Source organism: Saccoglossus kowalevskii, chromosome 22, assembly GCF_978046115.1.
Source record: "Saccoglossus kowalevskii chromosome 22, keSacKowa6.1, whole genome shotgun sequence".
Taxonomy (NCBI): domain Eukaryota; kingdom Metazoa; phylum Hemichordata; class Enteropneusta; family Harrimaniidae; genus Saccoglossus; species Saccoglossus kowalevskii.
This window is the reverse complement of record NC_140662.1, coordinates 9818267-9837441: the sequence shown is the minus strand read 5'-3', so window position 1 is coordinate 9837441 and position 19175 is coordinate 9818267. Positions and strand designations below refer to the sequence as shown.

The 19175-nt window shown below is 34.2% G+C and overlaps 1 protein-coding gene across 1 annotated transcript in view; it reads left to right on the top strand.

Annotated features, from left to right (window-relative positions):
- LOC102802448 (low-density lipoprotein receptor-related protein 2-like) overlaps nt 1-19175 on the top strand; it is a 196092-nt gene that overhangs the window by 118132 nt on the left and 58785 nt on the right. The window contains exons 51-61 of the mRNA XM_085495716.1: nt 765-923; nt 3863-4095; nt 6512-6646; nt 7852-7977; nt 9021-9137; nt 10298-10423; nt 12425-12550; nt 15053-15175; nt 15706-15837; nt 18517-18648; nt 18958-19077. Of these exons, the coding sequence (XP_085351842.1) occupies nt 765-923; nt 3863-4095; nt 6512-6646; nt 7852-7977; nt 9021-9137; nt 10298-10423; nt 12425-12550; nt 15053-15175; nt 15706-15837; nt 18517-18648; nt 18958-19077 (1529 nt within the window). The remainder of the gene's footprint in view (nt 1-764; nt 924-3862; nt 4096-6511; nt 6647-7851; nt 7978-9020; nt 9138-10297; nt 10424-12424; nt 12551-15052; nt 15176-15705; nt 15838-18516; nt 18649-18957; nt 19078-19175) is intronic.

Sequence of the window (19175 nt, the reverse complement as noted above, 5' to 3'; positions counted from 1 at the left end):
TAGCCATGTTTGTGCTATGAATTCTTCATCAAGCATTGCTGTCATACTTAAACCAGATCTCAGTTATGAATGGCAGAATCTTATTCAATGCAAGAATATACATGTACATTATGGGAGCTTCATGCATGTCATTTTGTTTTGCAGATTATATTAAAACGAATGCTGTTCCTGAATCGTATTTCTGAAATGTCTGTAAAATGACATTCAAACATACACATTTGGGAATACGTAATCATGCATGTTACATTCGTTTTGTGATCAGATTCATGATGCCCAAGTGTTGGTCATTTTAGTGCTAAAAATTAATTAAATCAAGCATTTTTGTCATTCTGGCCATGTATAAATAGACTACATTTAAACTTTCGACATTATGGAACCTTGATGCATGTCACTTTGTTTTGCTGATCATATTAAAAATAGCCGACAGAAGGCCATTTTGTTAATAATTGCTGATGTGGAGTCATATCTTCGACTTGTCTTGATCATTCATGTTCAAACTTTACACATACATCATATATCACGCCTCACTTGTACACATGCATTTGTTTCACAATCCAATTAAAAACGCCAGAATGGTGACCACATTATTATTCAGGTTCTGATTCAAAATGGCTGACTGACAGTTTTGTTTACTGCTGCATAACAAACACTGTCATGCTGACTGACAGTTTTGTTTACTGCTGCATAACAAACACTGTCACGTCAATTTTGACTTGTGATTTGAATGAATTATGTTGCTGGAAAGTTTTCTTCATTCTTTGCAGGCAGATTTATTGGATTAGCCGGGGGCAGCTTTCTCTGATAGAGCGTTCAACAATGTCCGGCAACTATCGAGAACAGTTTGTATCTACAGATATTGGATCTCCAGGTGGTTTGACTATAGACTATGATGAAAATAAATTATATTGGTGCGACAATGAGCGGTAAGTGTTGAAAGTAGAAACATTAAATGTCAAAGTCTTGATGATCCATGTAGTTAACCTCTTACACAGTGTTATGTATATGTATGTTCTGTACGATATTTGTGATTGGTCAATTATTGAAATTTTAATATCATGCATCTATTTTCGAACCATCTTGATTACATCGTAATTGCAACTTGTATGTTATTTAAGAAATGGCTGATGTTACCAATTCAGACTTTATTCTGCTTTATAACCTGCTTTCAACCTGTAATGATAATATGAGGTTATTACGAGGATACTGCAAATCATGCACGAAGACATCACAGCGGTAGTATCGATCGATGTGCAACGGAGGTCGATGCAGCAGCGGTACTGTCTTGAGTGCATACTTTTCGGTATCCTTGTAATAACCTTATTATTGCTGGGAAAGGATTGACCATCTTTGTTATTAGTTCAAGAGAATGTTCTGCTTGGAATGTGTCTGAACCCCTCATTTAATATGCAAGAATGTAGGAATGTACAACGAAATTGGTTTTCTGGAATAAATTGCAGTGTATTTTATTTATGAATGGTCAAAAAGTGCATAGAGATTTTATGAAAATGTGTGGATGTTAACAGAATAATATTGTTTGGTCACAGTTGCGCAATAAATAATGGACTATTTTGGGCGTAGCTATAAAATGTGTCACCAAAGTACTCACACGTGTGCATGATTTAAAGAGTTTGTGCTGTGAAGAAACACCATCGAAAAATAAGTATTGTGTAATTTTTAGTGAGAATGTATTCAAATAGATTTATGTTTATGAATCATGTTTCTTTTCAAAGTGTATTTATATAATAAAAATTGTTTATGAAAATGTTTTTTATACTTTTTCGATGGATTGAATTTACAAATGCTGAGTTATTTTGTTATACCATCACTCGGATTATGTGGTACGAATTTCTGATAGTTTAGGCTTTGTGTGATAAGCTTTGTGGGCTGCTCTTTCAAGTGTCCATGTCCACCAGTAAAAGTTTTCCCGTTCGTACATATTTCGAAAGTTGTGAAATTATGTTACTGTTTTGGCATTATACGACTTGCGGTGTTTGTAAACTTTAGTCGAACTGTAGTAGTGTGTAAATCTGCCACAACGTGGAATTGCCATCGTCTCCTGTTCACCAACTCATTTAAATACGTTTGTGCCTTCACGAGGACTGAGTGATTTCCATTTACTTCGTCTTTTATATATCAACTGTATTAGCTTCCTTCGAACTTCCTATTGCCATTGGGAGTGTTTCTACTACACTCGGCGGTGTAGTGCGTATCGATCTTCTTGTATATAATTATATATTTTATGAAACGCACCCGAACCCGGAAACCGAAGGCAAATCAGGTTGGTCTCGTCACGTAATTTCTTACCTTGTTCTTGACCGCAGTACGCTTGGCAATGAACTTCCACATACATGTACCCATGCTTATGGAAATAGTGCATCATGGGTAATACTGTATTGATAGAGGTGAAACAAACATGGCTGCCATAATGTCTGTTGTTTGACTACATCGCTCGTGTTTCTCTTCTTGTCTTAAAGTTTTCTGTTTTCTTTTTTAGCTCCGTGTCGACATTGTCGAGCGGAGCTTATCATATGAGTAATTGTTCGTCGTCGTCTGTGTCAATGTTTTACTTTTTTGACTTCTTCTTGAAAATTACAAGCCTTAATGCTTTGATACTTGGTGTATATGTACCTTGGGTAGACCTCTCTTAGATTTGTTCATTTCATGATGATATCTTCAATATCTTCATTTTTGGTAAAAAGTGATATTTTCAAGTTCTTGTTAAAAACCGCAAGTCCAATTGCTTTGATATTACATATATAGATACTACATTTGGACCTCTCTCAGAATTGTTCATTTCGTGATGATATCTTTAATTCTCTAATTTTAGTGATTATTTTTGTAATTTTTGGTAAAAAGTTATATTTTCGACTTCTGGAAATGAAATGTCCAATGCTAACAGTGGAGCTATCTCAGTCGACAAGCTGCTTGTTTAAAATTGATTTGTTTGTTATATCCTAAGCTTCTTTTGGAAGAATTGTGTGTTATTTAAAATAAATACATCAAATATGTTTACATTCAGTGCTAAAATCTTTTCAAAATGTTAAAATAATGAAAAAGTAGATCCTGTGGTAGGAAACATAGATGTGAATCGTTGATTCAACGTATAATGCGCTCACTTCTTCGCCTAGTTTTCTTCGTTCGTCTGCTATGCCACGTGGGGAAGGTTTTACCACACGTCCATGCAAAGCTGGGGAAGGTTGGGAAAAAGTTGGCAAACAACAAAATCGATAGGTAAAAAGATGTTTAGATAATTTTCTCAAACATAAAATGCAAGCTGACGTGATTTTAAAATAAATTTCATACATTTTACATGAGTCTCTCTCGCATACATGTAGCAATGATCCAATGCATCTACTTCCTTGGGGAACCCTTTTGTTGCCATGGGTAACCACTGCCACGCCGCTTGAGGCACCCCACGACAACGCGAATGTGCTCATGGCAAAGCAAAAAGTAGATCTGGTCATTATTATTCAAATTAGCCTGTGACAGAGTCTAGTTGCAGCTCTCTGTGGCTCACTAGGCCAGGTCATAAGCTCAAAGACTCTGCAAAGGAGAGTGGTGCACATCATACATATTTTTTTTTTGAAGAAGAAGAAGAAGAAGAAGAAGAAGAAGAAGCGGAAGAGCGGCTATTTTTTTGTTCATGTCCATGACTATTCTTTCCTTATATATCGCTAGATTCAGTTGAGAGTTTGCAATTAAGTACTATACTCATAAGTTGTTCCATAGGTTGTGTGATGTTGTGTGACTTGATCAAATTTACACCCACACTTCTGAACTGCTGCTAGTACAGAACAGGGACTTATCATTTTCAGTGCGTGTTGATTTAGTTTTCAGCAATGTATATTTTATTGCCTTTCAGAAATAAAATTGAGAGAATTAACATTGATGGGAGCAATCGTGAAGTTGTCATCAGTCATTCGATACTCTCCCATGGCATGACCTTATATGGTAATTATATCTATTGGACCGATGTGGAGTTAATGGCTGTCTTTAAAGCCGAAAAGCATACCGGTGCTGGAGAGGTCACATTAGTTCAGGGACTTTCGAACATGCCCATGGATATACATGCTTATGCTGAAGATCGCCAACAATGTGAGTTCAACAGTTTATTGGAAATAAGTTTAATGTTAATGTATTCTGATGTAGTTTATTACAATTTATCAGTAAAAAGCTGTTCATGGTACAGCTCAAATTGTTCCTCTTGAAAGCATTTATAGAGCTTTAAACCCCAAATCTGGCGACTACAATGGTCTGAATTTGCATGCTTTCTGTGGGGGGGGGGGGGGGTAAAGTGTGCTACATTCTGTCTTATTTCAAACCCTAAAGTCTAAAGTTATTAAAAACAGAAGTGGATCTTTGTAAATCCGTTCTTTTCATTTACGGCAGCTAAGGAAGTTCAATCACCCGACCAATTAGAAAGCTGATATTATTTGTGCAAATTTTGATTTTCAAATATGTCATGATAGTCACATGACTAAAATAAAGCTTATGAATGATTTACAACTTTAAAGGTGCGTTTTCACAAATTTTTCATCCTTGCTTTGACTGTATTATCATAGTTGAAGGGAAAGATATATGGAAGGAAAATGTCTGTCCTTGTTGTCGTTGATGTTGTTGTCAATATTGTTGTTAATCTAGCGTAAATTTTTTTCTTGTGATTACAATATAATAGTTTTTAGCAATTCTTTTCAAAACTTTGATGTGGTATTAAACAGTGTTAGATCTCAGCCAAGTTCAATGTTATGTACTGTAGAAACAAGTATTTAATTTCGCAGTTTTGAGCTGTCCAAGTATTTCGCAGTGTTTAACTATCGCGGATTGTCGCAAAATAAAATGAAGGGTCACACCACATGAAGTAGTCAGTCAATGTCTTGTGCAGCTTCTAATGGAATGGTTATTTCATGCACGCCTACCACTATTACACAACAACTATTTGCAGTTCATTGCAGTCTATTTACTGTATTCTTTATTTTAAATACTAAGTGAATAATGTTTCCAGACGGACTAGGAAGTTATACAAAAAGTATCATCCCTTAGAAAACAAGTGTTTGCCGTACGATCAGGGAAAAATGTCCATATATGTATAACCAACATCGTTTTGACCGTTTTGGCCATATGAATTGATTAATTTCACCTGGTAACAAAAAATACTCAGCATATTTAATGTAATATGCATTTATTTTTAGCTGCGCTGTTGACTTTGTCAAGCAGAGCTTATCATATGAGTGATTGTCCGCTGACATCCATGTCAACGTTTTCGACTTCTTTTTGCAAACTGCAAGCCTGAATGAATGCTTTGATACTTGGTATATATGTACCTTGGGTAAACCTCTCTTAGATTTGTTCAATTCATGATGTTATCTTCAATTCTCTAATTTTGCTGAATATTTTTGTCATTTTTGGTAAAAAGTGATATTTTCAACTTCTTGTTAAAAACCGCAAGTCCAATTGCTTTGATATTACATATATAGGTACTACATGTGGACCTCTCTCAGATTTGTTCATTTTGTGGTGATATCTTTAATTCTCTAATTTTGGTAAATATTTTTGTGATTTTTGGTAAAAAGTGATATTTTCGACTTCTTGTTGAAAACCGCAAGTCCAATTGCTTTGATATATTATACATATAGGTACTACATGTGGACCTCTCTCAGATTTGTTCATTTTCTAATGATATCTTCTCTTCTTTAATTGCCATGTGCATTGCTAACAGCGGAGCTATCTCAGCCAACAGGCTGCTTGTTCATTTTGTGGTGATATCTTTAATTCTCTAATTTTGGTAAATATTTTTTGTGATTTTTGGTAAAAAATGATATTTTTGACTTCTTGTGAAAAACCACAAGTCCAAGTGCTTTGGACTCATCGCGAAATTAAAACCACACGAATAATTTCTACTTCTACAGTACTAGATACTGGTGCCTATGTAAGTTAAAATTGTCAAGTGCTTACAATCAGTCAAACAATTCATTTCTGATCATTTTCAATCTTGGAAATCTTAACATTCACTATAAAATATCAAAGTTCATTTGTGGTATAATTAGCATGTAAAATTTTCAGGTAAAAAAATAGATATATGGACGAAAAAATGTCTGTCCTAGTTGATTGTGTTTCAATGATGTTGTTAATCTAGCGTAAATTTTGTTCTTGTGGTTACAATATAATAGTTTATAGCCATTCAAAATAGATACATGTACGTATAAAGTATTTTTCCTGCCGAAAGTCTAGCCTGAATTTTTCGGCAAAATTTTGCTTTATAATACTATTTAGGAACTTTTATGCATTTTCATAATATATTATTTGGATAATCGCATAACAACAAGTTTAGTTTGTGGTCAGCCTGAATTCTCATTCATTATTTAATAAATTAATTCTTAATAAACAAGGTTGTAATAATTATACTATGTTTTACTTCGTGAAATACCGAGCCAAATTTAGGTATGTGTTTACCAAGCGAGTACAAAAATGATCAAGGTTTCTATAGTTTTGCTATGTTTTATCTTATTTATAGGTAACACAACTGTATGTGATATCTACAATGGTGGCTGTAGCCATATCTGTACGCCAGCGCCAAATCTGGCCACAGAGTGCTCGTGTCCAGACGGGGAGAACCTTAAAATTGCTAATAATGGAAGAATGTGTGTTCGTAAGTTATCACATTTTTTTTCTCTGATTGTTCTTACTGATTTTTGACATTTTTCGGCTGTTCTTCAATTGTAATTTTAACGTGTTAAATAAATTGATCCATAAATCAGTAGTTAGTGTGTCGTAATGTGTCGCTAAGTCATGAAATGAAATATTCCATGTCTAGTATCATAAATATCATCCAAATTGGAAGTGACCGAAAATGTATAAGAACTGGACTGCTATTTATCGTACACTATTTGATGACATTCTAAGATGCCGAAAACACAATCACAACCAAATCTTTGAAATACTTGGTAATATTGCAAACAACTGTTCACCTTACTAATACCATAATTGTAGCAGTTGGTATATGGCACACACTACATGTCAAAGGCTGCAAATAAAATATATCCCATAATACTGCTTAAAGGGGCGATGTTCATTGCGCCGTGTCCTGTTCGATATGAGACTCATGGTGACGTATGCAATGCATGCAATGCATGTAAAAGTACATTGTTTGTTTACAAGAAATTCACACGCGTATGTTCATCAAAATAAATTAGGAATTTATAAACATGGTTCTGGCAATATTGAAGAAGTTGGTAATTCTGATTTTATAGTATTATTAAATATAAAATATTTGAAATACAACCATGGCATCTATTCAAAACTATTGACTTGAAAAAGAGAGGAAGGGAAACTGCTTTTAAAAATTATTTTTGAAACATTGATTTTTTTTATCTGATTTTTTGATATTATGTAGAACAGGGTGAAAGTCTGTTCAGACTTTTAAGTTTAAATTCAGTGCAAACATGTAGACTACCATATTGTGTCAATGACTTAATTTTATTCAGCCCTTAAGATTACCACCAACCATGAGTTATAGATATAATACTGTAAAATACTTTATTTCAGCTCGAATTAATTTTCTTAGAAAACTTTTTGGGCGTTTTGTAGGAAATTTATTTTCCCTGATTTTTGATGAGTTGAAGGTGAAAAATAAGAAAAAGATCATATTCACTAGATTTTATTTTCACTGAATCATCTCTTCAGCGAAAATATCGGTAGCGAAAATTAATTCCAAGCGAAAATAAAGTAATTTACAGTAATATGACACAATATAGGTGAGAGCACTCATAGTTTACATGTGCTAACAATTGAATTTGTTTTTTGGATCAATTGAAACACTAGTTCTACATGTGTGTTTTTTTTGTTTTTTTGCAGCTGTTGATTCAAACTGTGAAGAGGATTTCACATGTGTCAATACTGGCCGTTGTATTTCAATGCGTTGGGTCTGCGATATTGACAACGATTGCGGTGATTCGTCAGACGAGGCAGATTTCATGTGCTGTAAGCTTAATACTACGCTACATTTTTGGAAAATTTTATAAAATATTAGTAATTGCTGTTTCCTTAAATGTTGTATTATAACAGGTGAACATGATTTGTCCGTTTATGTCATGTGACTATCATGTGACTATGTTCCCTCACTTCCATGATCTAATAGATCAGCATGTACATCTACTTAATAATTAATCAGTGTTATTGTGTACATCTAGAACAGTACCTCTGTATTGTAGTGTGCCATAGTTTTTCAGTATTCAATGGAGTATCTGCATACTACTTTATTAGAAAACTCCAAATATGAAACGATTACGTAGTAATTACAAGATGGTGGACATTTTTGAAAACAAAGTTCAGTTCAAAGCTGAGTTCTGATCTTCACATAGCAGTCGGTTGAATTGGGAAGATGTATAATTATATTATAATAATTTACACATGTAAGGTTATTACAAGGATTCTGCAAAGTATGCACTCAGATAGTACACAATCACGTCGTCCATTGCGATGCATCAGTCCTTTGAGGCTGTGCATTAGTTGATATACTCTTGCTGTTCTGTCCTTTGTACAAACTTTGCAATATTCTCAAACCTGATTGGTTGATAACCATCACATGACATAGATATAATTGGTAAATTCTCAGTGTGTTTTCTCTCATTTTCATGCATTTTCGAAATCAGGAAAACATCTGTAATACTGTGAAATACTATATTTTAGCTGGAAATAATGTTTGCTGAAAAGACATTTTTGGTGCCTTGTATGGAATTTATTTTCACTGATTTTTTGACAAGTTGAATGTAAAATATAGGAAAAAAGGTATATTCGCTGGATTTTATTTTCACTGAATCATTCCTTCAGCGAAAATAGCAAAAATTAATTTCAAGCAAAAATAAAGTTTTCTTCTGTACCTTAATTAAAATACTTCCATCCAGTTTTTTGTCTGATGTATAATAATGAGAATTATGTCACTCCTGCTTGGATCAAATAACAAACCTGCATTATAGTTTCACTGATTTACAGTATTTTTTTCTTGTGACTTTTTTTATTCACAGTTGAACATACATGCAGGCAAACTGATTTTACTTGCAATAATGGCCGCTGTATCTTTCTCAGCTGGAGGTGCGATTACGATGACGATTGTCGAGATGGCAGTGATGAAATTGATTGCCGTAAGTTGATCTACATTCTAATGTTGATGTCGTTACTGATTCTTGATTTCATCAACTATTGAGAATTAACATTACATGTATACTATTTTAATTAATATTTTACAACCTCTTAATGTAGAACTCTAATCATGAATGGGAATACCCAGAATTCATTCATTTTTCAATCAATTGTACTTCTGGGCAATATAAGGATATTGATTTAAAAAAAGTTGGGGGTCACCACCTTAATTTTTGGAAGAATGATAGTTGTATTTTAGTGGATAATGGCCATTTTGACAGTATTGTAATGCTTTTACCACAGCTTCCTATGGTGGAGATAATATATCATATCTTAAATTATTTCGTTATAATTGTGCTCTATTAAACAGAGCGATTTTTAAAAAAATGTTAGGACAATCTCAAATACAATGTATGTCACTGGAACACAAAATTTTATTTAATGGTATCATGACAAAATTTTATTTAATGGTATCACGGAACATTGACTTCATGATTTTACACAATAAACTAATAAACACTGTCATGTGATTTCTAAAAAGTTTTGAGGGGCTTATACCTTAAGTTCTTGACCAGTTGGCACTGAAATAGCATATGATGTACCCATAATGCAATGCATTTCATATAAGAGATGCCACCATATTGGTACATGGAATGAGACCACAATTCAACTTCCTGTTTTCATGACCCTCACAAAATTCTACAGCATGTTTGCAATTTGACATGAACATGAGTTTTGCTCAAAACAGTATTATTGTTTATTTTTACATTCTTTGGGAATGTAACTAGACCTAGGACCTATAATCATTTGGCTCAACAATTTAGGTGATATTGGATCAAACATTGACTTTGTAGCGTATTTGAATTGTATTGGTCCTGTATTGTGTATTACTGGTGCAGAATATATAGACGTGGTGTCGTCTATGATCACGAGACTTTGAAAAAAATATGAATAATAGACTAGCGAGTTGGGTGGGTAGGTCTTGCCTACTGGTCAGCTGTCCTTGCGTAATCCCATGGTAATACACTGAAAAAGTAATGTGATGAAACAGAATATTTTGCCAACTACGTATCAAGAGATCAGTTTTTGGGTGTTCTTAGAATGGCCAGATTCCAGACTAGTACAGAATGCGGTGACCATTTATTATATTTTTTCTCTGCAGCGTTCCCTACTTGTGACCCAATCAATGATTTTACATGTGCTAATAGTCGATGTATCAGTAAGGACGATGTCTGTGATGGTCATGACGATTGTCGAGATGGACAACAATCAGATGAGCGAGATTGTCGTAAGTCTCACATTCTCCCACGTTCTTGCAATAGATCTAATTGATCAGATTGGCACTTGCTATTTTAGTTAAATTTGTACTTGTTTAGCTTTGTGGATTGTTTTGCATTGAATTATGTTTAGATAAACATTGTGATCAATCATTTAGTTTACTTCAATCGCTCACAAACATTGGGAAATGTTGTTATATAGTAGGCTTACTCAGGAATGCAAACACCCAAAATCTGCCCATGAGCCTTTGCGTTTTTATCTTGTGTTGTTATCATCGCTTGGAACTCAATTCCTGCGCATGCGCATGTGATGATCCTCTCGCTTTAATTTGAATTTCTTTCAAATAGATGTTCTATTTGAATTTCTTGTAAAATTCAATGCGGCCACCTGTTCCACTGTATACTGTGAGTCGACATCAGCTTTCGGCAAATTGTGTATGCTGTTGATTTTGAAACATTAGCTTTGAAATTTCAGTAAATGAGACTTTTCAAATGTAAAACATGGAACTTCGCCATGCATGTTTGATATTCATACTGATAGTGATGTCCACTTGGTTACGCAAAGTTTCAAAACTGATAACAATTGTGCCAATATCTAGTTAAACTTCAATGCAAAATGGACAAATAAATTCAGACTAGTGTAAATTGATATTATATATATTATATAATTCTTTTCTGTTTCTACCTTATACTATGTTTTTTTTGTACTTTCGTAAATAGACCCTTCAATTGTTTTGCGATACGTGAGAAATCAGGCGTGTAAGTCTCAGATAAACTATTTTTGTTTTTTGCCTGATGTCGTTTGTTTCTGTTTTTCACATAATACTGAAAAATACACTCATTTGCCATTTGTGAGTTCTAAATAGTAAAAACTAATTCGTAAGTAATTCTCAAAGTGTTTCATTTGAACTAATGATTAACAAATTTCTATTAAATTTGTATCCCTCGAAAGTACGAAAATGTGTGACATTTTGAAGGTCATCCATTACTAAGATCAGTTCATATTTACAAAAAAAAATAGTGTGCATAGATTTGGGTTTTTGAATTTTGCTAACAGTCTAAAATCGCATGTTTGGTTTGGTAAAATAAAGGAAATGTTTTTTTATTGACAGAGTGTATCTATTATTTGCTGTTGAGTTTGCACTGGAGACTCCTATAATGTCTTTGTGATGAAGCTATGCAAAATGAACTGAACACCTATACAATATACCAAACACCTGTACAATATACTGAACACCTATACAATATACTGAACACCAGTACAATATACTGAACACCAGTACAATATACTGAACACCTATACAATATACTGAACACTATACAATATAATATACTGAACACTATACAATATAATATACTGAACACCTATACAATATACTGGACACCTGTACAATATACTGAACACCTGTACAATATACTGAGCACCTGTACAATATACTGAGCACCTGTACAATATACTGAGCACCTGTACATTTTGCCGAACACCTGTACAATATACTGAACACCTGTACAATATACTGAACACCTGTACAATATACTGAGCACCTGTACATTTTGCCGAACACCTGTACAATATACTGAACACCTGTACAATATACTGAACACCTGTACAATATGCCGAACACCTGTACAATATGCCGAACACATGTACAATATGCCGAACACCTGTACAATATGCCGAACACCTGTACAATATGCCGAACACCTGTACAATATGCCGAACACCTGTACAATATACTGAACACCTGTACAATATACTGAACACCTGTACAATATACCGAACACATGTACAATATGCCGAACACATGTACAATATGCCGAACACCTGTACAATATGCCGAACACCTGTACAATATACTGAACACCTATAAAATAAGAAATTATTATTGTTACATTAGTATATATCTGAAGACAAATATGTCTTAATCTCCTCTACACTTATTACTTTCTCATTTCTCTTCTTCTTTGTATATTGAGAATATTTAATCAACTGGCTTTTGTTTTTTTTATAGCTGGACGTACATGCGCACCGGGTTACCACCAGTGCGAAAGCTCAACATTGTGCCTACCACGCCGTTGGTTGTGTGATGGAGACAATGACTGTGGAGACATGTCTGATGAAAGCACAACTTTCTGTTGTATGTACATATATTGATTTCCTTGTCAAATTTTGTTTCTTCAAACTATACTATGACATGCTGAGTTGGTGATGAAAACGAATGATGTATTTCTATCCTAATAATACTCAGAATAAATAAACCGTGGAATGTCGGAACACAATGAAGGGGTTCCACAACAGAATCAGGAATGTACCCTGAGACAAACACTGACCTTTTTTTTTTTTTACAGACTTTCTCATGTGCAGTTTAGTATTTTATGTAAATTTGTCTTGTCAATTTTTGGTCATCTTTGTAGTTTATGTGTCTTTAAAGTGCCTGTGCAATGCCCACCCTCACGTTTCCTATTTCAGATCTGTGTCCCACTGAAATGGGCAGTTATTGTTTTTTTTGCTGAAAATGATTACTCGTATCCAAGTAAATTTGGAATATTTCTCGTGTTGTAGCCACGCCCACCTATCCTGAAACGGTCGACTGTTTCCGGATTCCCGATTCTCGCCGAAAGTGCACCACCAAATGATAAAAATGTGAGAGGAAGTCATACCCCCGAGCCGTGATAACACTGGTCATTCAGTATAGTTTTAAACGATATACATTTTTCGGTTGGCGTTTTTTCTTTTTTTTTGTCTATTTTATTTTTTTTGAGAGAGTTTTCAGATGTTGTGTTGTGGGCAGTTGCAGTGAAACGTATAGTCATAGTGTATGTATTCACACGTTTCTAATCGATCCGAAGGTGCGACATCAGTGGACGAAAGCCACTTAACCTCAGATTCTTTTTTTTTGTGTGGAAAAACTGTCCTTGTCCATGAAAAAAAAAAAACTATGTTTAAAGAGAAACACCTACAACGTAAACCTGGCACAACACTTTTGAAAGAAATAGATTTCGAACCAGCCCATGATCACCGAGGCGGATTTTAGAAGAGACGTCCGGCAAGTGTTTCAAATGAGTTGACTTTTTTTGCGATCGTGATTATAGTTTTATAGAGATCATTCAGTAAAAGGTAGTAATAATTTTGACAGTGATACGAAAACGAAGCGTCGGACAAACAGGAAATTACACAGCCCTTACACACTGCTAATTGTTTTCATTTTCGAAGGCTAAAAGTTTCTGAATTGCTTGGTGATTGGTGTTGAATGTCGAATTCACACCTCTGTTCTTTTTTTTTATCTCCGTCCTTGCAGCTTGATCTGCGTAATAATTTATGAAATAAGAATCCGGGCTTGGTCAATGTGTTTCCACCAAAGTTTTAATATGATGTTATAATTATGACAATCACGCCATGGATCACGCTAACTCGAATCCACTCTCAATTTATCTGTAGGTGTGTCGATCTCGATTATTTTTGTTATCCAATTAAACGCCGCTTTTAACAAACTTGCCCTCGTCGTGACCCGACGCGTTCACCTATTTCAACAAAATGTAAATTTATTTCCACGCAACTGTCATTTATTTAGTAACTGTGATTTGTCGTTTTTCACTATAGTCTAATGTTTAGAATGTAAAATTATGTTCTCTTTTATTTTAATTTTAAAAGTTTTACACAGACGATCGATGAAATAAAACAGTGTAGTGACGTGCTTAGTAACCTGCTAAATAACGAGATAATTCCGACGTCAAATTCTATTGTGTTCAGCGACAGTGTACAAACGTGCGCCGGTGTCGGTGACAATCACGGTGACCATCACGGTGACCAGCTACACCAGAACGGACATATTTCGCATCTAACTCAACCCCATGCAACAAAAATTGATACTATGTGTTCATTATGGTCTATTCTTCCTCGACGAACAAGTACATATTAAAGTGACAATTTAGTCAAAGAAGAGAAAACTGCACAAGAAATTTGCCTTATTTACACGTATCGGCAATGCAAGCTGCCATGCGACTTCCCCTTCTGACGTCACAAGGGGAATTTCTGTATGCAAATGAGAAGCTAATGAGGAGCCTCGTTTTAAAATACACAAAAATAAAGTTGCCGTAGACTGAGTTTAAAACACATTTTTTCACTTAAAAAAAATTATTTATGCTTAGAAACATAAAAATTAATAATATTTATGTATCAATGGATAATGTTAGGCGTGAAAATAGCAGCACAGGCACTTTAAATGGATTTTTTTACCCTTTGAGCGTGAAAGTCAACTTTTTACCATCACAAAATTTATTGTACTCCATGATATGTTTGCATTTTTTTCCAAGTTTTGTTACCTGGTGCACCCGACAAGAGCGGGTCAACAGAATTCTCAATTCGTTTCATTTTAAAAAATAAACCGGAACAAAAACGTACACAATTTTTCAAACTTGAGGTTTGTACAAATCTAACGTAATCGATCTTTATAGTTGACGTGTTAAAGGCTGGATAATAACGTAGTCATGCAATTCAGACATTGAACTTCACTTGGGCCTGAACGATTGCGCTCCCACTCTCACATTGTTGTATACATAATAACCAGGGATTCATTGGAAAACAAAGAGGATTTCGTTGAGGTATTTTACGAATCCTGTTCTTTTTTTTTTTTTTTCAGTTGGAATACCTTGTAATAGTGGTGATTTCCGATGTGTTACCAGCGGACGTTGTATTCCCCCGTACTGGCATTGTGACGGCGATAATGACTGTAGGGACATGTCAGATGAGCCTAGCAGCTGTGGTATGTTGATCAATACATTGGTGGATTTATTCACCGCTGATAGATTAATGGGGAAATATAAAATAATATTTTAAATTTTTTGAATATTTTAACACATTGTCAACTTATCCACGGTAGCTTTCAGCATGCAAACTTTTACTTGGACAATTTTTTTTCCCCAATTCAGATAGAGAAAAGTTTTCTTTTTAGTTCTTACAGAGACAAATTTCACAAATGCGAGTCTGAAAAAATGTGTTTTTTTTTCTTTATCCTTACAACAGGGATTTATAATTTATCTAAGGATGTGGTTTTAAGGTAGTAAGCTACCTTTGAAAAACAATATTACTGGAAATTTAACAAAAATGCATGTTTTGAATAGTTTACAATTGTTTCCTTAGCCAGAAACTTTCTATCGTATCTCTAAAATTCTGTTATAAAAATTATATGTAGTGTTATGAGGGCTACATATGACTATAACAAAAAATTGGAGAATTTTGAATATTAGTTATCCATGGATAATATAAATTTTGTTTCTGTCCTCACCGTCACAGGTACTGAGGAGTTCACCTGTTTTGGCGATCAGTTTACTTGTGATAGTGGCCGGTGTATCCCTTTGAACTGGATCTGTGATTCTGATAATGACTGCGGGGACCACTCAGATGAAGATGAAAGACACAATTGTGGTAAGAATGATTCAAAGAATATCTTTGTAATGCTAAGAGCCAAAACAAGTTCGTGAAATGTCATGTATTGCATCATTACAACCATAGCATCCACAATTATAATTATGAAAATATTCACAAGATTGTACTTGATTGGCTAACTAACCCTAACAACTAACATTCTAACCAATCAGAGAGCAGCTTGTTTGTTGACTCAACCGCCAGCCACAATAAGTTATGATAACAAGAACTTTTATTAGTCCCCGTTCGGACGAAGTCCGAAAACGGGGACTTTTAATTCGGTCTCCGTCCGTGCATCTGTGCGTCGGTGCGTCCGTCCGGAGTCATATCTCAGTATCCCTTGGACCGATTCTGTTCATTCTTTGCATGTGCCTAGTACTTTATGTGGGACATATGCACATGCAGTGGTTTAGCGATTCGATTCAAAATGGCCGACTGGCAGCAATCTTGTTTTTTGAAAATGTTGTATTTTGGACATGCTTTGTCAGTTGTCATTCAAACTTGGTACATAGATTATGTTAGGATACATGTCCATGACGATTTATTTCGCAATTGGATCAAAGATAGTCGACTGGCAGGCATCTTGTTTTGTTTTTTTTATGCGGTATCTTGGACGTGCTCTGTCAGTTTTCATTCAAATTTGGCACATACATGTACTTTGTTAGGATGTTAGAATGCATGTCCATGACAATTTGTTTCAAAATCTGGTCAAGGATGGCAGATTGACAGCCATCTGACTTTTCGGCCTTACTAATATATTTCCACAATTTATGTACCATTTTCATTCATATTTGGCACATACATCATACATATCAGTGTGTTTCATAATCAGATCAAAGATTGCTGAACAACGGCTGTTTTTATTTTTGGCCATATTACTACTACAAGAAACACATGTTTTGATGTAAATAAACAATCTGTTGTATACGCCACTTAGAACTCAAGTTTCAAGGACACCTTCGCGACAACCCCTTAGCTTTAATATGACAAGCACGAAGAGAACTTTCAAAAATTTAATGGGGACTGTGTCATTTTCAATGACTTGTTTAATAATAATAATAACTTTATTACTCAACAATTACCATCTGTGGGTAATGTATGGTAAGAAAAATACAACAATAAAGCGAAAATTACAATAACAATACTATAAACAAAATTACAAACAATAACGTTATTTTTTGTATATTGTTTGTTTTAAGTATTTAACTAGTGGAAATCTGTTGTTTGCATATGTTTATAAAATTGTTTATTCTATTCTGTTTATTTATTACCTATGTTACATTCTATAAACAGCAATTTTCGTTCTTTCTCATAGCGCTCACAGTCTAAAACAACATAGATTTCATTTTCCACTGTTTAATCATTACATTACACTTTCGGCTTCCTTCTTCGTTCTAATTCAATTTCTAGATTATGGTAACTTATTCTGAATTTTATTAATATTCTTCTCATGCTGAAGTCCTTTATTTCATCTAGGTATTTTTCAGTTTTAAATTGTGTTTTTGAATAAACTGTATGTTCGTAATTTATTTTCCTCATTTTGATTGTTACTACAACTAACGATTTGATTTTTCCGGGTCTGTTTATATTCATTTGATAGTTTACTTTCGATATTTTTTGATCCTAATTTAATACAATGCTGCTAATAGTTGTGGTATTAATTAGTATTAGCATTAAGGTGGTTTGAATTTTGCAATACTGAGCATGTTACTGCACATATATGCAATGCATTATGGGAGATTACCTCCCATTTCATATAACAAAAACTAGTATCACTTCGGAAACTAACTAAATTGTGTGTATTTTTTGAATTATTTCCCAAATATTAGTTTTATAATCAATAGTAATATGTATGTAGTATGTCAACAAGCAAAATTGTGAGATATGAATAAATAATCTAACCTTAGAAACCATCCTAAAAATGACAATTTTGGCCAGTCCTTGTATCTCAAAAATTCTTCTGATGGCCCTAATTTTGTTTTTTTCGTTTTCGGTATGATAATGAAAATATGACGAACTTAATATATAATCTTCTGTTTGACTCAAACCTCTCCTTAACCTTCCACTGTTGTAATGCCTCCCTTTTGGCTTCTGTAGTTGAGTATTAATATTTGACTAAACTAGCTTCAGTTTTGCATTAAATTTTGCTGCACATGCAGAGATGGTGCAAGCGTGCCCAATAATGCTTACATGCAATGATCTTGCATGCAATGATCTTGCTTGTATGCACCTTGCATTCTTGATCTGCATGTTGATCTCCGGACAAAAGATGTTTTTTGAACTAAAATAAATATACAAAATTAATTCAATTTCACTTTGAAATGTAGTTTTTAAATATGCATAGAGTCAAAGGCACTGTAACAACATTCACTATTTGTAACTGGTTCAATTAGATGATATTCACAAACATAAATTGTGTTAATTAGTAATGGGTTGAGTGACATTCTGATTAGAATTCTTTTGTAATACTTTTCGAGTTCCCTGTCAACAAAAATATTGCAGGAAAGTATTCTCATGAGCAAAATAAGAATCTGGTGCAAAGATTCCAAGATTCTTGCTAAAATTCAGGGAAAGTATTAAGTCAGACCAGAAGCTTCTTGCAAAAATATAAGCCTGAGCTAGGAACATGTATATAACGTTTGCATGGGTAAATACTGACAATGTTATATGTTTGGATAGTTGAAAGAAACTGTGGTCCGGGATATTTCACATGTACTGAGCCAATCATTGGAAGAGGTAGATGTATTCCACTCCGATGGTTATGTGATGGAGATGCTGATTGCAATGATGCAGAGGATGAAGCAAGTTGTGGTATGTATATCGTTGTCTCTAAACTTGTTTTACTGACAAAATTGCCACCATTGACTCCAAGATTGTTTTATTGACAAAATTGCCATCATTGACTCCAAGATTGTTTTACTGACAAAATTGCCACCATTGACTCCAAGCTTGTTTTATTAACAAAATGGCAACCATTGACTCCAGACTTGTTTTACTGACATCCCTATGTATCATTGGAACTTAATTGGGACCTTCCGATCAGCACAAACACCACTTCATAAGCAGACATGATATCCCTAATGTCATTTCTGTTTTTGTTTTTTTTGTTTTTTTCTCCAGATCATGAAGATTGTGATAACTCTGAATTCACATGTGATAATGGTATTTGTATTCGTGAAATATATAAATGTGACCATGACAACGACTGTGGAGATAACTCTGATGAGCCGCGTAGCTGTGGTGAGTGACCCAAATGTCTACTTTCAGATTACAGTATTCATTATAGCTGACTAGAATTAAAAAAGTTACATTACTGAAAATCTTAGCAAAAACGTTAA